This window comes from Topomyia yanbarensis, chromosome 1 (genome assembly GCF_030247195.1).
Source record: "Topomyia yanbarensis strain Yona2022 chromosome 1, ASM3024719v1, whole genome shotgun sequence".
In the NCBI taxonomy this organism is placed as follows: Eukaryota; Metazoa; Arthropoda; class Insecta; order Diptera; family Culicidae; genus Topomyia; species Topomyia yanbarensis.
In genome coordinates this window covers 72,646,810-72,673,790 of record NC_080670.1, presented here as the reverse complement: position 1 = coordinate 72,673,790, position 26,981 = coordinate 72,646,810, and the positions used below count along the sequence as shown (strand labels likewise).

The window sequence follows — 26,981 nt, the reverse complement described above, 5'->3', positions numbered from 1 at the left end:
AGGGCCTAAGTCGCAATGTACTCAAATGGAGAAAAATCAGTTTCAATATTCGGCGATGCTTTTCTAAATGTAGTTTTTTATTGTAGGTATAAATTAATTTATGGCCATGTTTTTTCCGGAAGCATCTTTGGTTAAACCTTATGACAATATAACAAAGAATTTAATTCCTATGTGCTTTTAGTGGGTAGAAACTAAAAAAATGCTTACGCCCAATTTGCATCCCAGTCGTGATTTCGCCCTTCAGCAACCACCATTTGCGAAAGGGCTAAACCGTTTACATAATTTTCAGAAGGCGCGGTAAATGGGCTAAACTGACTCTGTCTTGCTGGGTAGGGCTGAGTAAATGGGCGAGCTTGACAGTATACTTTTTAAGAGGGCTCAGCAAATGGGCGCATAGAACCCCAATGTAAATGAAAGGGCGCGTACATCTTTTCTTCAAATTTCATGAAAATATCGAAATATTCGAATGTTTATGTGCAACAACTATCGAGTAGACATGATCATAGTAGATATTGCTTATCGTTTATATAATAGAAACGCCGTTAAAAGAATAATTTTGTAAATAATAACCGTACGCCCGTCTAAAAATGTAAGTTTAGCCTTTCAATTCCATATGAGAAGAAGGGCCTAAGTCGAAACCTCGAAGAAAATGTATGTTTCGCCATTTTGTTTTCTTTAATTATAAATCGAACTAAAAACCATTTTAACTAATTTTCACATCAATCTTGTAGTATTTTTGTTGCATAATGTCATAATAGCGAAAACGCAGTTTGTTTACATTTGCGATTTAAGCCCTAATGAAAGATCTATGTCGATTTAATGGGTTATTCCACTTTTATTGAAAATGAGTAGTTTTCTACGCATTAATGGGTACTTGATTTTATCAGTGCAGTTTCTAACCCCAACTGCTGTCAAAATGTATGGACTGACAGCGGTTGGGGTTAGAACTTTGATTTTCCCGACTAGGCACTGCAGTAAATCTAAAGACAACAAGTGTTCATCGTTCCCAGATTCCTTTTGTATGCTTTTCGCAATTGCTGAAAATAATTGTACCTCGGAAATCGCACCTCAACCAACAATTTACAATGCATAAGCTGCATTTAAAAATTTAATTTTTATTCGTGTCTCTCTTAACAGTAGACGTAACTATATCGTCATTCAGGACATTTATTCAAATTGCATGAAATGTTGATGTGCATGAAAAGAAGCCAGAATAGATTCAGCAGCACTGTTTTCCATCCCGTTGGTAAATATAATAAACGCTCATGATTGGCAAAACGACCAATCAGAAGCTGGTTCAATATTGAGGTTAGGACTGGGTCAAATTGGCTGCGCGATTGTCTTCTCTTCTCTTAGAGTTAAACGAGGGTGAAGAAATTGATCGTTGCTAGATTTAAGATAATAGTAAGTCTGAAAAACTTTGAATTATAGCTAATTAAGTTGATACGAAGAGCATGGGAAGAAAGTCAATTGAAAAGAAGACCCCTGTGGAAGATGGTGAAGTTCCAACACGCGCACCAGTCGATTTACCAAAAACACAACGTACGTTGTCTCGCGATATCAATCGGCCAAAAAAGTCTAAGAAAATAAAACAAGAAATGGTTTCTACAATGCGTAAGCAAGGTGTTGAGAATTACACAACATTGGATACAAAAAGCATTAAAAAAAAATTAAAGAAAAAGCACGTGATTGCCAAAGACGATTCTACCACCAAACCATATATTAACATAAAATCATCAAAAATGGTTAAAATCAAAAAAACTGAGGCAGTAGCGGATAATAATGTGGTCACATCCGAGGGCGAATTGGATGGTTTTAAAAATAATTCAAAAGAGATGGATCAACATCCTAAATCCAATTCAGATAAGGTCGATGTGAAGCTATCCAAAGAAAATCGTTTTCCAGGTTCGTTTCGATTTCAACTCACAGTGGTCGGATGTTATTTTAAATTTTGCTAAGCGTCTCATATTAACTTCCATAATTTGTATAAACACCGCAACACAAAACTGGCTGCTATAAATATTTTTTTCGACTAACGTCAACTATGTATTACAGGACGCGAATATTCTATTTTCATCGGGAACTTACCAAATACGGCAAAAAAATCAACTGTTAAAACTTTTTTTAAGCCATTTGGAAAAATATTGACCATCAGATTCCGCACAATTGATGGTGTCATACTACTCAAGAAAAAGGATCGCAAGGAAGCAAAAGCTTTAAACTGCTACGTTCGTTTCGAAACCAAGAAGGAAGCCGAGGCCGCTTGTTCAATGAACGGTGAAATTGTTGAGGGTAACCGCATTCGGGTTTCACTACAGTCACAAAAACAGCTTGGACACCATGCTTCGACAGTGTTTGTAGGTAACATTCACAAAAGTATGTACGAATAACATCCTTATCCAGCATCATGACGAATCGCTGGTAAATTTTTGTTCAATTTACTTTGCCATAATTCGAATCATTTTCGAAATAGTCGTGTAATTGGCTCCTTCAACATATTAATGTGTTTATCTGATTTAAAAAAGTACACTAACGGTTTCTATTCTTACGCACATTCCACAAAAGTGGAGTCTTACGTTCGAAATACCATTTTGTTATGACGCTGAATAAGGATTTCAATACCGACACAATTGCGGGTTTCAATTTAACTAATTTGCTTGTAGATACTACTGATAACGAACTGTATGCGTTCTTTAGCAAGGTCGGCGATATTGAATATGTTCGACAAATCTCCGGCAAGTACATTGGTTACGTGTGTTTTAAAAAGGGCGTTTCAATCGCTAAAGCTTTAAAACTGGACCAACAATTGCTCAATGGCCGCCCGCTACGAATCATGAAAGTTAATCCTCAAAAGCAGCATGTACGAAGAAACAAGAAGGGTAATATTGTATCTAAGAAAACTCAGTCTGTCAGCGAGGATATATCATTTAATGGTGTACACTTAACCGATAGACAACCGAGGAAAAAAGCATCAAGTGAGTTCCTGGGAGCTGTTGCAAAACCTAAAGGACATTATAAGCGTAAAGCAAAAAAATCCCCTTCGGAAAAGAAGCTTGCGCAGAAGCTAACGGCTGTAGGAATAAAAATTAAATGAACGTGGTATATATGGATTAGTTCTTTATTTCTTTTTTGTGAAATACATTAATTTCGTGCATGAACTACAGTGCAGACGTTCAAGTAACTGAACCCACGGATTTGAATTGAAACTTTTTTTTTCAAATAGATACTTGTCCTTTTTTACCACTTGTTATTCTATCCTTTTTACTAGTAGTAAAATGAAAAATCTACGCAATGCTGTATAATATATTACTGTACACTTTCAAAGTGTGAAGTTTATATTACTTCTGCAAACAAAAAATAGATATTGCCTATCAGCAAAAAATGTATCTTACAGAAATTTTACAATCAATTGTAATTTTGTGGTTTTCTCTGGTTCGTTTACCTGTGGAAGAAAAGAAAGCAATTAGTAAAGAACATGAAATTGCATATACCTAAATCGCAATTCATTTGATAGTTACGTTTCGGGGTATGCAAAAAATACTAAAAACTATTGCTTTCATTACACAGTTGTATTGTGTGTCCTTTTCCAAATCAGTTTTCAGATACGTGGGTATGTTTCTCTTTAACTTTATTTCAAAGTTAAAAAAAATTAATTAATTAGGTGATGACTTATTTTCAGAGTTGAAAATAATCGAAATTCTTTTTTGGCGGCCACTAAATACATTTCGGAGACGAATGAAAACCTGCATTGAATGAATGGACGCCTGGTTCATTTGAAGTTTTCGTTAGCGTTACTGAAAATTGAAGATGAATGCAGCTGAATATTCCTGCTTGAGGACATATCGGGGGTTATTCTGACGGTCACTTTCGGTGAGGTGACACAAATCTCACGTGACTAAGGTGATCGGAAATTTTCAAGTCATCTCACTTAAAGTGAGAGATGTCACCAAGGTGACAAATTTTGTCACATTAGGTGACTAAGGGAATATGGAAAGTGACTAATGGGGGTGACTTTTGGAATAAGAAAAAACGATGCAACTGAGGTCAGGCGATTGATAATTTGAATTTTGATTGTCGATTTTATTTTGAAGTAGAATACTTCTAACGTTTCAATATGGGGTCCCGTTTCAAAAATTTCAGTTGAGAAATTTTCCCAGGTTTGAAATGCGAGTATCTTCCGTTCTACTGGACGAAATCGCAATATTTTTGCACTATCTGATCGGAAATTTGTGCACGTATTTCGTATTAAATTTCGGAATTACAGCGACTACTATAAATAAACCAAAACAAGGATTTTCAGAAAATCCTTCGGAAACAGCGAGGAAAACGCGCAATTTGCCAGCATATCCCACGCAGAGCCGTCAAAAAGGAGCATGTAAGCGTTTCATTACATACGGGAATGTTATATATACAGGTCACGCGAGCTTGTTTTGTATCAGTGGGTGCTCGCTTACCACACGAGTAACATGCTCGTCCGGACGGTACAATGAGCGGTATCATGTTTGCATTCCCGTACCAAGCGTCATCGCAAGGTTCTTCGTGATAAAATCCAGGGAATCACCAAATCTGCCATTCGGCGTCTGGTTCGTCGTGGTGGTGTAAAATGCATCTCCGATTTAATCTACGAATGCTGATGGTGTGCAGGAAAATGTCATCCGAGATGCCGTGACCTATACTGAACGCGCCAAGTGCAAAATCTCAATGAATGTCGTCTATACTTTGTAGCGGCAGGGACGCACATTGTATGGTAGAACTCACTTGTATCATTATAAAAAAGGCCCTTTTCAGGGCCACCACTCATTTCAAAGAATAAGTTTGCATTTTCTGTTTCATGGACTGTTTCTCCCTGGAGAGCAATTTGGGTTAAACCCTAAATTATGATTTATTTCAGTACGCAAATTGCAAATAAAACCTGAAACAAACTGGAGTGAAGTGGAAAACATTTTTACTAGGCGCATTCAAAAAAGCTTCAATTCTCAAACATTTTACCAAGGTGCCGTATTACATTACTCTCTTTACCCTGAGTGTTCGATAATCTCCGTATTGGAAACACAATTTCAATTTTGTTCTTTATCAAAAATATGTGGTCGACCAACGAAGGGGTGGAGCTTCGAAGAACACATATTGAGGACAACACAAAAAAGGACGAGCTTACATTGTGCTGTAGTCAGGTATAAAAACTCAGCATGCTGTTGCTCACGCTCAGTTCGTTTCCAGCATCAGCATGCAGCAGTTCGTTTGCAGCATCTCCCGCAAAATTCAAACCGCCGTCCGTTTGCTGCTGTCAGAAAAGTTGGTCTTCGATGGCACCAAAACTGTTACCATATACACCAGCACCAAGTAAATTTCGAACACTGCCCAAAGAAAAGGCCCTTTTCAGGGCCATCAATTTATCGACAAAGAATGAAATTGAAGTTTTGTTATTACAAGCATCAGCTTGTCAAGAGCGTTGGATGGTAAGTGAGCCACTTGTGAACGACGGTATTGTTCACAAGCTTTCACGTAGAATGGCACAAAATCAAGTTATTTGTGATTTATAGACAGTTTAGTGTAATGATTCAATTTACAAAAATCGAACATTTTCTAACGTTTCGATATAGGTGCTCCGTTTCAAAATTTTCGGCCAGAATGCTGCCTGTTTTTTCAAACGTGAAAATCTGCTGTTGTATTGAATGAAAACCTTCGATTTTTGCGCTGATTGGAAATAGTTGTGACTAATTCTGTAGAATGTACAATTACTGAAAATAACGGATTTTGTGAAAGCAGTGGTTGGTCCGTACAATTCGATTCCAAGCGAGCCAGACTAGTTTTCGTTGGAAGGTCCACCTCTGACAATAGAAGTAAACTATTTTATTTTGAATTCAACTACAACTTCCTTGAAAACAGCACAGCTAAAAAACTTTTGGGAAAAACGCGCAAACCTAAATTTTCCACTATAATGGAAACTGCCTGTGCCCAGCCGCACTGCATCATCAAGATTGATAGTAATTCAAGCCGGGAGGAAAGGGGGAAAGAGGTTGTAAGGCAATGGAAAACGAAAATTTCATTTATATCTTACTGGAATATAATTGGCTGGTCCTGAAAAGAACTTGTTGGTTTGTGGTTTATTTTGGCTCACAATTTAGGCCTGCTCGATTGCTGATAGCTGTGAATTTCTCGCAGGGCGACAGTTTCTGTTCAGTAGTGATGAGGCTTCCTAACGCCAACCGTGACTGGGGCACTTTACACGGCCTTCGTTGCTTACTGCTTGCGGGGAGGCTTTCCTTGAATTGAAATTTTGTTATTACAAGCATCCGAAAGTAGCTTGCCAAGAGCGTTCGATGGCAAGTGAGCTACTTGTGAACAATATCGTAGATTTCACGTAGAATGACACAAAATAAAAAGTTATTATTTGTGTGTTTGTTTACAGTTTCGTGTTTACTAGGCGCATTCAAAAAAGGTTCCAATTCTCAAACATTTTACCAAGGTACCGTATTACATTACTCTCTTTACCCTGTGTGTTCGATAACCTCCGTATTGGAAACACAATTTCAATTTTGTTCTTTATCAAAAATATGTGGTCGACCAACGCAGGGGTGGAGCTACGACGAACACATATTGAGGACCAGGGTTACCAAAAATACAGAATAATCTGTATTTATACAGATGTTTCAGCCATTTTCAGACCAAGAATCTGTATGCACAGATATACAGATTTTTGCGTGTATGTACAGATATACAGATTTTTGAAAAATGATGTTACAAAAACTATTTTTTTTTTCCTTTTTTATTAACGACTTATAGTGAGTCAATCTTTTTCCTTTTTGTTATATTGTAACGACATATAATTTGTCGGTTCCGACAGCATAAGTCATTAAATTGACTTTACGCTTGTCCGGACATGCCGCAGACTCAGGTGATTCGCATTTAATGCCAAAAGATCCTGACTCCTGCGTTGCAGAAGACAAAGAGTTAAATAGCCGGGAAACTCTAAGCTTGTTCATTGACCCTACTCCACGCTTTTCTAAACTTTCTTACCATAAACCGGGGTGACTTTGATCATCGGGGTAACTTTGAACACTCGAAACTTTTTTCGTAGATCGCTTATTAAACTAGAATAGTCTTCCGAATCATTTTAGTTTGAAATGATTTTCACTCTAAAATTATGAAATACTGGTTTGTTATACTTTTTGAGTATTTTGTTCGGTTTTTGGGTACAAAAACTACAAAAAACCGAAATTTGACTTTACCTTATTTTTACGAAGCTTCATAAAGTGTCTATTTTTTATAAAGCAAATAAATCTCAGATTTGAGCAAGAATAACAAATTACAAGCAAGATTTTATTTTCCTTTAAGGTGGGATGTATCAAGTAAATCTTTTAAGAGTTTGTTTATTTTAAATACAATTTTTTTGTGAAACTAGTTGGCAATTATTTCAATTTTTTTAAGCTTAAACTCGCAACATTTTTTTATTGTTCAATATTCAAACGTGTTAAAATGGATGAAACATTTTGTACATTGATAAAGCAATGAAATAAAACAATTTTAGCAGTTTTAAAGGTTTTCCGAATCTTTTATTCTAGTTGGACACAAATTATACGAATTTTGGTTACTCGAATTTTACAGTACATTGAATACTTTGTATAATACCAATTAACATGTATTTAATAATGAGTATCTTCCCAGAATTAGTTTAAACAAACATTTGAATGAAAAACATTGACATCAATAACTTCATGTGGGTGAACATGCAGGATATCAAAGTCACCCCGGAATACAAAAACGGACATCAACTTGAAATCATTTTTGGAAAAAAAGCTGTAAGCGGACAATTTTATGTAAAACCATCCAATCTTGTTCTCCTTACATCAGTACATGGTTTGAAAATATTAAACTTGAAAAAAATGTGTTGCGTCTAAAAATATGCAATGATTTCTTCGAAAAGTGATCAATGTCACCCCGGTTTACGGTACTTCAAATCCTCGCTCTCCCTTGAGTACTATGGCTCTTAATATTTGAAAAATACTTCACCTTCCAATCCCTTGCTAATTATATGTCGTTACAATATAACCTCTATATTAAAATATACATTCATTTTTGAGAGTGGTCACTCACTCTGAAAGGTAAAGGTTTGTAATACACTCAGGTTAGCACCCAGAAAACGGTTGGCTGAAGTTTGCTTCCAGAAACATTAATTGTATTGCTCTGTGACTTTGTTATATCACATTTTTTTGTCCGCAAATCATTATGTGAAGAAAATTATTTTTCCATTGTGCAAATTCGATAAAGTTAAGTTTCTGGATGTAAAATATCAGAACGATTTGTAGTGTTTCTTTATGAAAATGTAAACAGGTCCTTGCTTGACTGATTTAAACCACAGGAATTAATATTTTCGATAGATAATCCAGCAAAAGATTAAACTACTCAACTGATTCGATACAGATATAAACACAGATTTTTCGAGGAGCAAATACAGATGAAAAGATTTTTTAGGACAAAAATACAGATTTAATTTTGGCAACCCTGTTGAGGACAACACAAAAAAGGACGAGCTTACATTGTGCTGTAGTCAGGTATAAAAACTCAACATGCTGTTGCTCATGCTCAGTTCGTTTCCAGCATCAGCATGCAGCAGTTCGTTTGCAGCATCTCCCGCAAAATTTAAACCGCCGTCCGTTTGCTGCTGTCAGAAGAGTTGGCCAAGCACGCCGTCTTCGATGGCACCAAAACTGTTACCATATACACCAGCTCCAAGTAAATTTCGAACACTGCCCAAACAAAAGGCCCTTTTCAGGGCCATCAATTTATCGACAAAGAATGAAATTGAAGTTTTGTTATTACAAGCATCAGCTTGTCAAGAGTGTTGGATGGTAAGTGAGCCGCTTATGAACGGCGGTATTGTTCACAAGCTTTCACGTAGAATGGCACAAAATCAAAAGTTATTTGTGATTTATAGACAGTTTAGTGTAATGATTCAATTTACAAAAATCTAACGTTTCGATATAGGTGCTCCGTTAGTTGTGACTAATTCTGTAGAATGTACAATTACTGAAAATAATGGATTTTGAAAGTAGTGGTTGGTCCGTACAATTCGATTCCAAGCGAGCCAGACAATTTTCGTTCGTCCACCTCTGACAATAGAAGTAAACTATTTTATTTTGAATTCAACTACAACTTCCTTGAAAACAGCACAGCTATAAAACTTTTGGGAAAAACGCGCAAACCTAAATTTTCCACTATAATGGAAACTGCCTGCGCCCCCGCAGGGAGGAAAGAGGTTGTAATGCAATGGAAAATGAAAATTTCATTTATATCTTACTGGAATATAATTGGCTGGTCCTGAAAAGAACTTGTTGGTTTGTGGTTTATTTTGGGTCACAATTTAGGCCCGCACGGTTGCTGATAGCTGTGAATTTCTCGCAGGCCGACAGTTTCTGTTCAGTAGCGATGAGGCTTCCTAACGCCAACCGTGACTGGGGCACTTTTACACGGCCTTCGTCGCTTACTGCTTGCAGGGAGGCTTTCCTCCGGTGGACTACGCAAATTGCAAATATGGTCAGAAACAAACTGGAGTGAAGTGGAAAACATTTTTACTAGACGCATTCAAAAAAGGTTTCAATTCTCAAACATTTTACCGAGGTGCCGTATTACATTACTCTCTTTACCCTGAGTGTTCGATAACCTCCGTATTGGAAACACAATTTCAATTTTGTTCTTTATCAAAAATATGTGGTCGACCAACGAAGGGGTGGAGCTACGACGAACACATATTGAGGACAACACAAAAAAGGACGAACTTACATTGTGCTGTAGTCAGGTATAAAAACTCAGCATGCTGTTGCTCACACTCAGTTCGTTTCCAGCATCAGCATGCGTTTGCAGCATCTCTCGCAAAATTCAAACCGCCGTCCATTTGCTGCTGTCAGAAGAGTTGGCCAAGCACGCCGTCTTCCATGGCACCAAAACTGTTACCATATACACCAGCTCCAAGTAAATGTCCAAACAAAAGGCCCTTTTCAGGGCCATCAATTTATCGACAAAGAATTGAATTGAAGTTTTGTTATTACAAGCATCCGAAAGTGGCTTGCCAAGAGCGTTGGATGGTAAGTGAGCCACTTGTGAACAATACCGTCGCTTTCACGTGGAATGGCACAAAATCAAAAGTTATTTGTGATTTGTAGATAGGTTAGTGTAATGATTCAATTTACAAAAATCGAACGTTTTCTAACGTTTCGATATAGGTGCTCCGTTTCAAAATTTTCGGCCAGAATGTTGCCTGTTTTGCTAAAAGTGAAAATCTGCTATTGTACTGAATAAAAACCTTCGATTTTTGCGCTGATTGGAAATAGTTGTGACTAGTTGTGTAGAATGTTCAATTACTGAAAATAACAGATTTTGTGAAAGCAGTGGTTGGTCCATACAATTCGATTCCAAGCGAGCCAGACTAGTTTTCGTTGGAAGGTCCATCTCTGACAATAGAAATAAACTATTTTATTTTGAATTCAACTACAACTTCCTTGAAAACAGCACAGCTAAAAAACTTTTGGAAAAAACGCGCAAACCTAAATTTTCCATTATAATCAAAATTAGTGCCCCTACCGCACAGCATCATCAAGATTGATAGTAATTCAAGCCGGGAGGAAAGGGGGAGGGAGGTTGTAAGGCAATGAAAAATTTCATGTATAATAATAATACTTTATAATTGGCTGGTTCTGAAAACAACTTGTTGGTTTGTGGTTTATTTTGGGTCACAATTTAGGCCCGCTCGATTTCTGATAGCTGTGAATTTTTCGCAGGGCGACAGTTTCTGTTCGGTAGCGATGAGGCTTCTTAACGCCAACCGTGACTGGGGCACTTTTACACGGCCTTCGTTGCCAACCAGCTCCCTGTCAAGGACGACGTCTCTGTACAGCCAGCATCACTGCCATGAAAGCAAAACATTGATTTTGAACCGAATGATTAGAAGCTGTATTTAGTTACAAAATGTCGATTTTTTGAATGATATGATATTAAATCATCCCACAAGATGCAAAACGTCGTGCGGAATGCTTGAATATCGAGCATAGTGCCGAACATAATTCTTTGTTTGGGGCTTTATAGCTATAACGCCCCATATATGTCGGTCGCTGTCAAACTCCATATGATAGTATAGGGTTGCCAGGGGGCTGTTGCCAACTGCTTGCGGGGAGCCTTTCCTCCGGTGGACTTACGAGCGGTCTGTTTGGTACAGGCCATGTAGCGAAAAATGCTGATCTGCTACTTCTCTGATGCTGGTAGTAGGACGACGGTTAAACGCTCGTTTGCGTGCCTTCATTCATAAAAGTTCAACAATATTTTCAAAGAATGTTGCAAATTGTCAACTTGATAATTCCAAAAATACTCCAAATAAACTATGAATGTGCAAAAGACGACAAAATCGCATAGAAATTGCTAATTCCAGAGCAGAATTTACCGGTCTAAAGTGTATTCTACTTCACTCCGGTTATGTCTCTGACATTACCCAACCATCTTTTTTTACATTTTAGCAACTCTAAATCTGTTGGAAATTTGTAATGAAGTATGAGTTTCTATAATTTTATTAACCATTGAAATTAATTTACCCAGTTTTTTGTGACTCTGGTATATGAAATATTTTTGAGATTGGAGCGACTAATGGAACTATTTGCTGCACAGCGATTTTTTTTATTATTATTTGCATCAGAGGGAATGTGTTAAAGGTTTGGAGTTATCCTCCTCCGCTATATTATTCTGAGCTACGATAACGACCATAAAAGCACTGATGAAATAAAAGATGGCAACAACATAGCTGTTGGTTTTTGAGAAGTAATAATTGTCAAACAAAAAGTCATTTTCATTAGACACGACTTGTGTGACAAATTTGTTTTTGGATATCATTTTGGGATGTGGAGGATGGTAGAAACAAGGGGAAATAAGGAAAGTGACAGTTTCAGGATACGCTTGAAACAGTTCGTTACAATTAAATGATTGTTGGAGATAATAAGCTTTGTTTTCACTCCTGTTCGTCTGTAGATAGTATTTTCCAGTTAAAAATGAAACTTCTGATTTCAATTATCACAATGTGATTGGATAAGATCAAATAAACATAGAAGCCTTTCATTTTGTATCATATATTTTATTTAGGCCATCAACCAATATAGATGATTGGGAATGCGCCACTACTTTGTATTCAAAGTCAATTGAAGAGATGTTTTGATGGGATCCAAAAGCATGTTCCATTACGGCATAGATCATCTTTTAAGAGTATCTAGCTCCAGGGGAAAATAAACTCATCGTTACATGTAAGTTCTTATTCGTTGCAAGTAAGATGTTGGTTATTTGTGTTACTGTTTGTGGGTTCGCGGATGCTCTCATCCCCCGGGGATAGTCGTTGCGATTCCGGAAGGGGCCTGCTTAATTGCCATCGCTTGGTATTGACGTTCTGGGGTGGGAATGGAAAGCCTCTTTTTGGTCTTCGGGTATCGGGCACGTAATTTGTTGTTAGAAGGTTTTCGGATCTGGCTTAAGGTTCAGGTTCGTACCTAAAGTTCTGGATTTATCCGCTCACTTCTGTTAATGAGTGGTTGTTTTCACGCGGTGTTATCTAGTGATAGAAGTAGATTGACGTTACGTCTTCTGCAGCGGCGGGCCATCGAGGCACGCGATTGTCTTTTATGTTTAGAGTGTTAAGCTAAGATTGCCCGAGCACGGCCTATGTAACCCGTGACGAAGGCCTGTTGTCTCTTTCAAGGTTGAGAACTAGGACTGATTAGGGCGAGCCAGGCAAATTCTATGTTGCTCCTTATATAGTTCACCGGCATCTTAAGTCTATGCTAGCAAGTCTATGAAATTATTGTGTTACATAAGCATGCATGAAATATATTTTTCATATTCTACTATTGATTCAGAAGTTCAAAAATTGAAGCATATACCACCATATGTATTTCGGAAATTGCGTTCCTATTGAAAATAATGAAAAAATAATAACTACTAACAAATTGAAAACATTATTATGACGGACATAGTATATCCATAATTGGTGTAATTACTCTATATGGTCATTGCCGTATTTTTCAGAAGTATCATGAACATAAATTGTTGCAGGGGGTCCTATGGAATTGTAGTCGAACCCTTTTGGTGAAAGTGTTTTTATGAAGATTTACGACCGATTAAGTAAATAGATACTTTATTTCAGACATTCTATGTTGACTGACTGAATATTTTACGCTTATAATTTAAATATTGAGTTTGGGAGGGACTATTGAAACGATTTGAACAGTTGTTAACATTTAGTAAATATATGGTGGGCTCTTCTCACTCATTGGGATTGCATTTTACTACCATTGCGATCAATTACAGTGGCCCAGTACGATAATTGAGGAAATTACATTTCCCGTTAAATCTGGTGCTTCTAGGTTTATGTCGTTTTCGAATCATCTTTTCGCATAATTGGGTGCAGCGAACTCTAGCGTGTCTTTGCTGAAAACATTTTCTTGTAGGAAATTTTTTAGAATGGTGGATAAATTGGTTTCTGAGATTTCGTGGTGGCCGCGTTGGATCTTTTCAACGCATGCACGCATTTTCAGAAAACCTTAAAAAAAATTGCCATCGTGATATGAATGTGTAATCCCGATTGAGTTTCATTGCATTGTAAAAGCTATAATAAGGGGCAGATTAGTGCAAATGCATAATCGTGGGTGAATGGAGAACAGTGAGTCTAATGATGTAAGGCAGCGGTTTTCAACCTTTTTCGTACCACGGACCCCTTAGAAATCACCCTGGGTTGCTGCGGACCCCCACGGACAAACATCGACTTTGTATGCTATCAATGTATTAACTTCAGTTTGTTAGGAAACAAGACTTGAAATTTCAATATACGCTCGGAAAATATATTTTTCTTCGCGGACTCCCAGAAACGACTTCACGGCCCACTAGGGGTCCGCGGACCCCAGGTTGAGAATCACTGATGTAAGGTATGAAAACTATGCTCAATGGAACTATTCAAGTCAGTCTTGGATCACATACATTTGGAGCAACGTCAGATGTTGCTTCAAGATGTTCTCAACCCCGATTTGGCAGCTTTCACGCCGCCACCCACGTTACGGCTTGGCAAGGCTAAACTGGTGTCGAAAGGGGTCAATTAAGGCTATCTGACGTATTCTTGATGATCACATCATTACCGTTTCTGCATTAAAATAGGCAGACGGCTTTTGTTGATTTTAAAATTAGGGAATATGTATGAATTAACATATGTCTTTTTTGCTTCAAATAGTTGATATTTACGCCACCAGAGTTCCAAAGAAAATGGCGTATTCGATGACAGAGATATCGATTATATGAAACGATCGACTGACGGTGTCAAAATAGCAGAAGAGATGAGCAGCGGTGGGCTGCAACTTAGTATGTAAGTTTTAAAAGAGGAAGTGAGACACTACCCCTGAAATGTAATCTGTAAGTAGCACTAACATACATTATTATTCCAGCTCAAACAGTTCATGGACTATACGGGATGGCGCTAGGCCTGTGACCTTCGACTGGCATGGTCCATTCTCATTGGTTCGAATGTCTTCATGGCTGGTTGGTAGACGTATGCTTCTACTTGTAAATGGATATATCTTTTTCCTTGGATGTAAGAATATGTGGATTCTGTTGGTTATCGACTTTAACCTTGGGTACGGGTTAGTTCGGGCAAGGAGTACAGGAGTGGTACGTAAAAAATAGTCAATTATTCAGGACTTTTTTATGATCATTTAGCTCGACCAAGCACAACGGCTCTTAGAAATGATAAGCAACCCTTTCAAGTCGATGCGGTCTGTTTAAGTCGAACCAGATCGACATTCGTTTCGAGAAAAATTTATATGAAATCGTGCATAAATATTTCTCATGTCCTTTATGGGCAGAGATTCTGTTTGTGAAACCCTAAAAGAACTTTTCCCGTCTGGCTATTCAGCATAATGACGATAGAAAAAATTGAGGATCCTAACAAATATGAATATTGACTGGAACAGGGATGATCAAATTCGGTATGCATGTGTGCATAGGAGCAATGTATTCCTGAGCAACACGAAAGGACAAACTCTGAGCCGCCATAACGCTCATGGGAAGGCTGTTGCAGTTATAGATGCACAGAGCACTGCACACACTGACATGTGCAACGGTGAGCCGATAGGTGTACATTTAATGCACATAGGTTGCAAAAATAGGTTATTGAGACAGCCCGATTGCACACTGATAACTAACAATAACATTAGTGCAAATGTATAGACAATATTGTGCAATGGTTCCATCACCGTCCAATGATCGTTGGTTCAATGCTTATGGTTACTTAGGTTTCTTGCTATGTTCTGTGCTTGCCATAGAGATAGAAAGTACATGTAATTGCTTAGTGGGAACGTAAATCTCTGTACTGTAAGTTCTCTGTTGACATCTATCAGTGGTAAAAACTTTTTCGTTTTGCATATTTTACTTAAGGTTACAACATCTGTGTGCAGCTAGAGCGTACTATACCGGTAGGAGATGGTATGCACACAAGTGTATCGTTCAGTAATCAGCTGGCTGATTTTTACCGCGTGTTCCGAATCAAAATTCCGTGAAGAGAATCTATTCATCTGCTTATGCTAACATGCGTACATACAGTGATGCAATGTCTAAGCAATCTGAGCTAAGACATTCAAGTTCAAACGATTTTGTCTTGCGCGCCAATGCAATGTTTTGATTTTGACGATGAAATAAAAAATAAGCAGAAACGTCAGCAGCCATTTTAGCTGCTACCTTGTGACTCTGTTCAGGATGTCCTTAACTGCACATTTCGGTGCAGCCAATACAACAAAACAAATAATAGTGAGAATTTCGCATTGAATCCGCTTACGTTGCTTCCTAATTTTCTTTTTGTTTCCTTGGTTCGAAGCGGATCAATCGACTATTTATGAATGCGGTAAAAATACTAGCGGTGTCAGTCCATACTCGCGAATACTTTTTCCCACAACTGTGCTGTTTCACCTTCATCTTAAACCAGAATTCGATTGTCCCTGTTCTAGTCAATAGTGGTGATTGTCAGGATATAGATCAGGCAAATACTCATTTTTTTTCTATTGTCATTATTCTGACTAACTGGACGGATGAAGACATTTCAAAGTTTCACAAAAAAAATCTGCCCATAAAGAATTTGGGTAATATTTATTCGCGATTCCCCATAAAGTTTTCTCGAACCGAATGTCCATCTGGTTCGGCTCGAACAGATCACACCGACCCCGACTCGAAAAGGCTACTCAGCATTTCTAGAAGCTGCTGTACTTGGTCGAGCTAAATAACCTTTCTTGATTTTGCCTCATACCAAAGGTCAAAAGAGTCGACAACTAGCAGCATCCACATGTCCCCCACCCAAGTGAATTGATCTATCCACTTGCAAACATCTACCAAAACCAGCCAAGAAGACTTCCGAACCAATGAGAATAGACAATACCAGTCGAACGCCACAGGTCCAGCGCCATCCCGTACAGTTTCTGAAATTATATATGTATTAGTGCTACTGACAGATTTCATTTCAGTGGTAGTAAAAGTCTCAGTCCCTCTTGTAAAACTCGCTTACTGCTCCTCATCTCTTCCGGCATTTCATCTAAACTTCAATTTCCTTCGGAATTCGTACATGAGACGCTCAAGGAGCTTTACTGGTGCAAAAAAAGACATTATATATGGTGAAGTGCCTATTTTCACCATACTAAGGAGGGCGCCTCACTGATTCTTTAATTACTCGGCCTACAAACAATGGAATGCGTACAAATTGGCATCAACAGCTGTGCTTCGTTGTTAAGTACCAAGATAATAACATACATGCGCTGAAAACAGTGAAATTCTCGTGTTTGAGCGCAACGAAAACACGAATCGAGTACCCCTATTGTTGCGCTACCATTTGACTCAATGCGTTAAACAAAGATGGCAGACACTGCTCTAACCAACGGCCTCAAATGGGTAGCGTGATAATAGAAACATAGCGATAATGGGATCATCACTCTATCACTTTATTCCCCACATTCCCTAATCTTATAATCAACAAAGGCTGTCTGCCAATTCTAATGCAGAAACGCTAATGATGAGACCATCAACAATACGTCAGACAACGAAGTAAAAACTGCCAAATAGGAGTTGAGGACAGCTTGAAGCAACATCTGATGTTCCTCCAAATGTATGAGATCCAAAACTGACTTGGATAGTTCCATTGAGCCTTGCTTGCATAGCTTACATAATTAGTCTCACTTTTCTCCTTTCATCCACGAAAACATTTAATAAAAAATGCTTAAGTTTGCAGGTACACATGCAAAATGTATTGAGACTTTTCGGTGTTTGCTGGAATGGAACAATAAAATAAAATTCAAATCGTGTATAAAAATTCCTTTGAAGATGAAAAATTTGAATTTAAAGTTTTTGCGAAAAATGCATTTTCCACTTAAATTGTTGTTCTGAACCACTGTCCATTGTATAAGGATTATGCTGATTCAGCCTTATTTTGCATTACGACGGATCACATCAGAAGGCTCCCGTTTAGTTTTGCTGTCGTTATTGAGAATGCAGATCACATTCGTTCGAAAAAGCGATCCATCATAATGCAGAATAAGGCTGAATATGACGACACGAGTCGGATTCGATCGAACCGCAATTGTTCGAAAAATCAAACCGTCTTAAGGTTGGACAGAGAAAGGGTAAAATTCGCAAACGAAAAAAGCAGTTTTTTTTCACACCGTATGTCAGATCTTCATAAAAATCAATCAGCTCAATACTGTAACAACATTCTACATACGCTGATTGATTTTTATGAAGATCTGACATACGGTGTGGAAAAAAACTGCTTTTTTCGTTTGCGAATTTTGCACATTCTCTGTCCAACCTTAATACACAATAAGCTAGTTTAACTTTAAACTTTTTAACAATTCATGCCGTCTTTTGACAATGCTAGCAGTGCTTTTTACAAATACAAACTTATTAGTGAGCGTTTCCGTATTAGTTTTTTAAATTAACAAAACTACTACAAATAGTTGTAATATGTTATGCAATTGCTTGAAAAAGCTACAAATACGACGAATACCAGACAATCATAATATAAACGGACAACGATTCGATTTAATGTTTTTTCACCGTCGTCATCTCATTATTTTTCTTCACTTTGCTGTCACCTGAAACGACTAACAGAATGCGGTGACACACCAGAATAGCGTGACAGAGAGTCACGTGAGTGACTCGTCTCACCTTAGATGACTTCGGTGATCGCGCGAGTGAGAAAAAGTGTCACCTCACCTAAAGTGACTGTTCGGAATATCCCCCATCTTTTCTCGGTGTTTCCAATAAAGATGAATTTTCACCGTTTCTTCATTCTCACACGTTCATAAAAATCCTTAAGAAAGGAATAAACAAAGACTCACGTCCAGACAAGGAATATATAAATAAAACAACGATGGTGTTGTGGGGTGTGGGAGGGTCTCCATATTGGAGAAGGGTGGCAGCGATCCCCTTCAGCATCATGACAAAGAAAGGTAAGAAGGCATGACAACAATATCAATTATACCAAATGATTCTTTTCACATTGAAAAAGGTGTTTAAATGGCCCCCATGCGCTAATTCGACCTAATTTAAATTTGGTTTGAGGGGGGTACGCATTTTTTTACCTAGGGCAGAAATGTTGATCAGACCGGATCTACACCAAAAATGTACTATAAGAACAATTCAGCGGTGGGTTTTGTCAAAACTTTTGTTTTGCTCAGCTCCTGCAAACAGGAAACCCGTAAGACGAATATCTTTCAGTACTCCGATTCGTTTGCAATCAAACTACTTGAACTGTCTGAATATTAGCAAATCATATTTATTTACCATTAACGATGATTGCATTGGGCCCATATTATTGGCTCGAATCAAAACTCGTCGAAATGTCAATTGACGATAGGTTCATTCGGAGTGTTCATTTGGGGCCCATATTATTGGCTCGAATCAAAACTCGTCGAAATGTCAATTGACGATAGGTTCATCCGGAGTGTTCATTTGTGTTTACCTTTTGCTAGCGTTGCCAATTTTATTTTGTGTCCAGCACCCAATGTGGCTACGCCACATCGCTTTTGCGCGTGCTGTCCGACTTCGCTACCGCTCAGTCGGACTTAAACTAGGGTTAGCCCTTATGTTTGAGTAAGCCGGGCAAACGAGTGGATCACAGGTTCGCTTGCTTCCGACGGCGGGTCGGTGGCCACCTCGCCCGGGCCTCGGTTATGCGGCTAAGCCGCATCGAAATGGTACCCCTTAAACATTCTAACTTGAATCGGTTGTGTCACCGGAGCCGGAATACGAATTAGATCCAGCCAGCATTCCGGCTGAGTTAAACTGGGAAGTTTAGTAAAATTTAATCTGGAAATAAATTTTTTTTGGCAACGCTCCAGCACCCCGTTGATTTCACCACCTGGGCGCCAGGTTGACGATATGAAATGAACTTTGTTTACTTTCGACAAGTTTTGATTCGAGCCAACAACATCCAGCCGTTCATTTGTGTTTACATTTTGTTAGCGTTGCCAATTTTATTTTGTGTCCACCACCCAATGTGGCTACGCCACATCGCTTTTGCGCGTGCTGTCCGACTTCGCTACCGCTCAGTCGGACTTAAACTAGGGATAGCCCCTATGTTTGAGTAAGCCGGGCAAACGAGTGGATCACAGGTTCGCTTGCTTCCGACAGCCGGTCGGTGGCCACCTCGCCCGGCGGATCCTCAGCAGCTTTGCGCCGCTTCAGTTCCTAGGCCTCGGTTATGCGGCTAAGCCGCATCGAAATGGTACCCCTTAAACATTCTAACTTGAATCGGTTGTGTCACCGGAGCCGGAATACGAATTAGATCCAGCCAGCATTCCGGCTGAGCTAAACTGGAAAGTTTAGTAAAATTTAATCTGAAATCTGCGCGCCGCCAGTAAATTTTAACAAACGCCGACGCCGAAAAGTAGACCGGCGACGCGCCGCCGACGCCTTTTTCTCACGCCGACAATTCGCGAACTCGAAAATCGTTGATTCATAATTTTATTAACAAATCTAGGAACATTGTCTATGGTCCGAATATACGACATTAACTGATTCATGATTTATCACATATTGATCTTTATTTGGTATTAGTGGTTGTGAATTAGATCACAAAATTAACAAAGTCTTGATATTTTCTCGAAAATCATTGCACGATACTCGGAATATAATTCATGGATCCATTCTTGCTTCGTCAACTGGTTATAGTTGCGAGCATATAAGTTACAATTCACCATTTGTGCGCGTGGAATGGTCCACAAATTAAAAAAAAAACACTTCCACTTTCAAGATATAGTTAATGAAATTAAAGATTATGATCTTAATCTTTGCACGTAATCAATTTCACTTCATCGATTTTTAACCGATTCATGATAGTCGAGCTCGTGAAACTGTTCATGATACAGTTCATGGAGTAATTAATTTTCCACATAATCTTAATATACTTACGCAAACAATTACAAGGAACGCAGTCTATTATTCATGGATTATTCGCTCTGCTCTTTGGTTTTGAAATTTCTATGTGTGCTATTGTGTACAACTGCTAGCAACCAGTCTCATAGGCGCGAGCATTAGATACAAGAACACTACTAGGACCTGTAACCCTGTTATTCTTTTGTTAAGATTCAGTGTAATGTTCGAAATTAAATGAAATTGCACTGAGCACCAAAAACACATTACTTAGCCACAATTCATGTCCGTGAAATAATTAAGAAAACTATAAGACACGTGACTCTGTGTACAAAATCCGACGGTAAGCTCAAGACTAAAATAGCACGATAACACGACGAGAATTTACGAAAATCGTTGCGCATCGTTCAATTCTTGACTTTTTTAGTCAACAAAGTTAATATAAATCAATGTATTATCAAGTTATGAACTAGAATCATGAAAATATTAAACATATTCAGACACAACCGCCTACTAAACATTTGAGTATAATGTCATCTTTTTTGCGTGAACTAGTTTTGTGAAAACACAAAAATTATTTTCAATACGAGGTTTATTTTTCATTGATTGACTAGTGACTTATTTTGAAATAGTTGGGCAGAGTGATCTTGACTTTTCGCGATGCTGGTGTACTGATGTGGCGATGCTGGTGTACTGATGTGGCGATGCTGGTGTACTGATGTGGCGATGCAGAGGGTAGGATAAGAAGTAATACCGAGAGGTAGTTCCTGGGAGGAATGATGGCGGAGCCCAATGGAGTTTAGTCGGTATTAATGGCTGGTCACCATTCGAGTCCGACACGCCCCCAGTGCACCCCGTGTGGTAGATTGGACCCTACCGTTAGCACGTGTACTGGGCTAGGACATAAAGGTCTTCTCCATTGCAAAAAAAAAAAAAAAGAGGGTAGGATTTAAGGTGCCAAACCGCTTTGCTAGAGGTGGTTTGGCGAGGTCTCCCCCCGTGGGGAGAGTAGTGGAGCGACGAGTGCTGCATCTGATAGCACCAGTGACCCCCCAGTAGTGGTAGGAAACCAACGCACTGGACGGGCCACTATTCGCGATGCGCAAAGTGGTGGAGCAGCTCGATTCAATAATCGAGTTCACTAGCGCAAAGCAAAACATAAGCAAGGAGTTAAAGTAGAGCCTCCTGGTGCTCCGGAAAACTGTTCGTGTCGCAAAACAGGAACAGCAGGCTTATGCCAAGAGGGTGGAATGTCGGGAGAAGTCCGACAGAGAAACCCAGACAGTGGCCTCCAAGAGGGAGGGAAGAGAGAAGGTCAATACAGGCACTCAGACAGTGGGCTTCACCTTCTATGGAGCAGCCACGTCGCTCGGAGCGGCGGCCGAGTTCCCCTCGAAGGGAAAAGGCAAGGGCAATCGTAAGACGGCGCCGAACGCGAAGCGCCCTAGGAAGTCGCCAGGCGAGGGTGCAAAAACCGACACCACACGGCGTGCAACCGTTGAGGCCAGGTGCCGTTTGGTCGAGGTAAGCGAGGGCGAGAGTGACCTCGCTGAGTAGAGCGTTGGTACCAGCAACCCGGCGCGACCGGGGCAGGGGGCGTTAACCCCTGGACGCTGGTCACCAGGAAGAAGCCTGCACCGACACCTGAGGTACCGCGGCCCGCGAAGAAGGCCAAGAACAGAGGCGAGGCGTTGTGGTTAAAAACCGACAAGGACAAATACGCCAACGTCCTAAAGTCGATGAAGGCGGCCGAAAACCTTTCGGCCCTTGGGCAAAATGTGCGTAGCGTGAGACGCACCAACACGGGAGAAATGCTTCTGGTGATGAAGCGAGGCGCACAATCTAGTGCGGTGTACAAGACCTTGGCCCAAGAGGTCCTTGGTGAAGGCGCCCAGGTCAGGTCGCTAGGGGCGGAAATGACTCTCCAGTGCAAGCATCTGGACGAGTTCACGACCGCAGAAGATGTCGTCGCAGCCGTTAAGGAGCAATGCGACGTCACAATCGAGCGGGCCTCTGTGCGCTTTAGAGGGACCCTCTGGCACCCAAGTAGCCTACCTCAGGCTACTGAAGGCGGATGCCAAAAAGGTAAGCTGAAGATCGGATGGTCGGTATGCCCAATTAGCATACCCCAGCCGCCTTCAGTGGATAGGTGCTATCGGTGTCTTGAGTCCGGTCACAAATCCTACGAGTGCAAGGGCATAGACAGGAGCAAACTATGTCGTCGCTGCGGTGAGGAGGGGCATAAGGAGCGGGGTTGCACTAAGGCGCACAAGTGCCTTATCTGCACCGCTAAGAAGCAAGCCCATAAACATGCTATGGGCGGACCTTCGTGTCCCTTCGGTGAGGTAAATAAGAAGCCGTGAACGTCACACAGCTAAATCTTAACCATTGTGCAGCAGCCCAACAGCTGCTGTGGCAGTCGGTCTCGGAGTCGAGGACAGATGTCGCCCTCTTATCAGACCCGTACAGCATCCCTGCCGGCAACGGCAATTGGGTGTCGGACGGGTCTGAAATGGTGGCAATCTGTACAACGGGACGGTTCCCGGTTCAAGAGGTAATACACTCCGCCGCCGAGGGTGTTGCGATTGCCAAGATCAATGGTGTGTTCTTTTGCAGCTGCTACGCTCCACCAAGGTGGCCAATAGAACAGTTCAACCAGATGATCGACAGGCTCTCGTCAGACCTAGTGGGCCGGAAACCGGTAGTCATAGCGGGAGACTTTAACGCTTGGGCAGTGGAGTGGGGCAGCCGCTGTACAAATAGCAGGGGTCAAGCGCTAATGGAGGCGCTTCCAAAACTCGATACTGTGCTAGCCAAGGATAGGAAGAATCGCATCGTTTTACGCTCACTCAAGGCTCATGCGCAGTCACCTACCTCCGATGCTTTATTCTGTTTTTCTTGTTTATGAGTGTGCATCTGTTGAGCACCCGATCGGCCAAAGCCAAGTGAATATGGTATCTCACATGTTCGTATTTTTTCTCTCTTACGCTCACCTTGGATCGCTGCGATTTAGGTTCTTTCCGATACATGTTCGGAATTGTATCCGAACAATGATGACCGGATCCGTTCGGCAATGCGATTCTTCCTCAAAAATTTGGATCGCGATCTATGTTCGCCTAAATCGAAAATCGATTCAATTCCCACCGCATGCGAGCGGGAGCGGTGCTTGCGATTGTTTGCATTGACGCTGCCGCGGTGTTTTGTATCGATGGAGTGGTGTAGTGTCAGTCGAGTGCATGTGCGTGTTTGTAATTTGCTAAGCGAGCAGATTGTATCTTTGTATATCATTCATATTCCACATAGGTATAAATGAATAGCGGACTTTACGCGTCCAATATTTTTGATGCACATCATCAATCCAACTTTGTTATACCACAATGGATTATTGAACGCTTAAGAGCCGCTAATCATTAACAGACTTTGGAGTTTTTGTTTTCAAGACAGTTTGATGTTTTCAAGACAGTTTGATGTTTTGCATAATTTGTAGTATGATAGTACAGTAAGTTGACTTTGTGGCCAAGCCGGGGTGCGTGGAATCGGTTTCTTTCACTAGGCTGTTCACAGTGATGTCATGTGGATCTAATTCGGAATGATGAGCGGTCAAGAATGGATTTGGAACGTGATGTTCCGGGTACGACGATTTATCCATCTGTTCTAAATATTGTTTTCCCGATGTTTTGATTGCTTATGCTTTTTGTGGCGCTTTTTGTTATTTCTGCTGTCAATCATCATATATACTAGTAAATAATGTTTGATCTTGTTTATGTTCCGTATTAGCGGTCCTTACATGTTCAGTTGTTTTGTCAATACTGGAGCGTATTGACAAGGTTTTTCAACGTGTAGTGGGATGGAGGAAGTATTGACGATATGTGTGTTTTATGTTTCTTGGAGGCTCTTCAATGATAGTACAGTAAGATTCCGTTTTTGGCACGTTCCGATTTTTGCATGCTCCCTTTTCGGTACACTAAGATTTTGGCAACAAATGGGTTCCGTTTTTGGCAACATTATTGTTGTACATAATAGGTCTTTTAAAAATGTGCAATAGATATTTTTGTATCAATTGATATCACATTTTACTTTATTTCCAAACATGGGAGTCATATTACCCTCAAAGGTGCAAATAATTTTTTTTTAAATTTTGTGAAAATTGTTTCCTAGTTTCAATACATTACTGTGATAATTTGGGATGTTTTGCGTAATATTGTTTTAAAACAGCGTTATGCATTTAAGGGTTAACTATATTTTATACTATACGTGTTATATTTATTGATTACAATGCATAGAAATGTATTATTTATGTATAATATAACTGGTAACAGTGTAACTAGTGTCTGACGGAATCAATTTTTATAGTAAGACCCAGAGTCTGTGCACTTTAGGAGTCAAATACAGAGGAATGCGCTACACTGGATAATAAGACTATTTCTGGAGAAAATTTTCAAAAGAACCTTTTGTTTGGACAGTTGAAAGTGATTTTTACAACAAAAATGGTTTTCTTCAAACCCAAATATCTTCAGGCATTACAATTCGATTTTCAATCTATCGAACTCGGTCACTAAAAACATGACGACAGTAACGCACCGGGTGGAGATATCCCAATTAGCTTCGACAACGTTAGCGATTTTTACACAAGTTGATCGCTAAAGATAGACGTCTGTTCTCTGTGGTATGTGCTTCTCTTTCAGTAATAAGCTACTACTCAATGTTTACTTTCCGAAGCACAATAGAATTCCCCTAGAATCATTGCAAAAATCCAGTTGCTTGGAAAATATAGCCGAAGACTGTCCAAATTGATAGTATTTATAAGTTCTTCAGTTCTACGCAGTTCTGTGTCGTAAGTGCCCCAGTTATCGCAATGAACACCATTCTCAGCAGATAGCTAAGCTTTTACAGGATTGTCATCACTTCTTCCATCTGACACCACACAAGAACATTATTAAACATACATTTTTTTTATATAAACTCAAAGATGTAATTCGGTTTGAGACTCCAAGTTTTCCTAATAGCTTTTCTGTGCTGTCTGAAGGCTTTTCACATTATTTTGGATCTGACCCTAATGAGAACAGTTTAGTTTAAATTCTAATATAACTCACACAATACTCACAATCATAGAATTGCGACCTGGATTAAAATTCGCATCTTCGTAAAATTAACCATGTAACATGTTTCAAATTTGAATCTTAGGAAAGTATCTTTATGCCGTGAGATTTAAACAATTTTCTCTGAAAGTTTTATATAACATGGGGTCTACTATTAATATTAGATTCAAACTCAATTGATCTTGTCCGATTAAGAAATTCCAATCGATTTGAAAATACTGTGATTTTAAACAATTTGAGGCGAATCGAAATGTTGTTGGCCAGTTATCATGATTGGAAAATATATGGCTACGAAAGTTGCACACGTTTTCCATCCCCGGTTTTTGAATGATGTCTATAAACAAATTCATTCACACCGATCATTCGAAACCTTTTATGCTAAACTTTTTTTTGGTTTGTTTGTATCAAGAAACACTAAAAACCTCTGATTATCAAGAGTGATGCTTCTATCAGAGTGCTATGACCTGCCCAATTGTTCAATAGCCCATAGCACAGGAAAGATAGACAAAGATTGTTTACATTTATGTGTTTTTATCAGTTTTCAATAATAATGCAATATAACGAAAATATCTATACAAATATCATTTTCACTGCTAACTGAAAATGTCCCCGGTAGCATTGATCCAGCGGAATCCTTTCAGACTAATATCAATAACTGCAATGCTATAGATAATACTACTGTAAGCGCATACATGAATGGTTATAGTGCTAGTTACTAGCCTTATCTATTTTTGTGAACAAATCTTGCCTTGCCTGGTGATCCTTGTTACTAAATATTACGCAATCCACATTCCAATTATTAGTTCCAAGAAACTTAATAAACTTAACAGCATTTCAGTGAAAATTTCGCTTGGTAAACTGTTTTTAAAATTTCGAATTATCTATTACATTTTATTATATTGTTATTAGTTGATACATATGATTCCCTTTCTATCTGTTTATTCACACCTAATTTCATGCACACAAAAAGGTATGAACTTTATGCGCCGGACTCGTATGCCCTAGCACGAATGCGTTTTTGTTTGATCTCGAAACTGAGTCAGGTTTCAACCGAAACTGTTATCACTTAATTTATTTTGATATCAATTTGAGTTATAACCTGGGCCAGCTTCGTCTCAAGCCAGAACCACCTAAACGTGGATAATCATATGATTGAAGCAAAAGATATTATCATTACAGTTAAAAACAAGAAAATTGATCAGCGACAATCGACATTTTGTCAATTTTATGCAAATGCATATCACCGGAAGTAGTGAGCTATATTCGCGCAATGATACGCTATAAAACGCACAACTTTCGAGATTATTTATTGGCATAGAAAAGAAGACAAATCTAAGTTTCCTCTGGAATGCAGCGCATGGAAGAAGCCGAACGCGCCTGAGCATTGAAAATTAAACTAAATCCAAACAAATCTAAACCAATGTACATTACCACACATCTTGTCTACATCGTAAGTAC

The 26,981-nt window shown here is 39.3% G+C and overlaps 2 protein-coding genes across 5 annotated transcripts in view; one reads left to right on the top strand and one right to left on the bottom strand.

The window, feature by feature from the left end:
• The first annotated feature begins 1,280 nt into the window (after positions 1-1,280).
• Positions 1,281-3,110, top strand: LOC131677920 (RNA-binding protein 34). Of its 2 annotated transcripts, none has more exons than XM_058958021.1 (3): positions 1,281-1,905; positions 2,056-2,361; positions 2,664-3,110. In XM_058958021.1, exons 1-3 carry the CDS (start codon positions 1,455-1,457, stop codon positions 3,092-3,094), a joined length of 1,188 nt encoding a protein of 395 aa, XP_058814004.1. In that variant the 5' UTR covers positions 1,281-1,454; the 3' UTR covers positions 3,095-3,110. The 2 variants fall into 2 exon arrangements, with proteins under 2 accessions (XP_058814004.1, XP_058814003.1); XM_058958020.1 differs by having other exon boundaries at positions 1,284-1,905; positions 2,056-2,376.
• The window catches only part of LOC131677918 (uncharacterized), a 122,941-nt gene continuing 99,062 nt past the window's right edge, over positions 3,103-26,981 (bottom strand). For all 3 annotated transcript variants that reach the window (XM_058958017.1, XM_058958018.1, XM_058958019.1), the window contains one exon: positions 3,103-3,442. The gene's annotated coding sequence lies outside the window, so the exon portion shown is untranslated. The remainder of the gene's footprint in view (positions 3,443-26,981) is intronic.

Coding starts and splice junctions, on each gene's coding strand:
- LOC131677920 (XM_058958020.1), top strand. CDS start 1,455: ATGGGAAGAAAGTCAATTGAAAAGAAGACCCCTGTGGAAGATGGTGAA. Junction 1,906..2,055: donor CAAAGAAAATCGTTTTCCAG/GTTCGTTTCGAT, acceptor TATGTATTACAG/GACGCGAATATTCTATTTTC. Junction 2,377..2,663: donor TGTAGGTAACATTCACAAAA/GTATGTACGAAT, acceptor ATTTGCTTGTAG/ATACTACTGATAACGAACTG.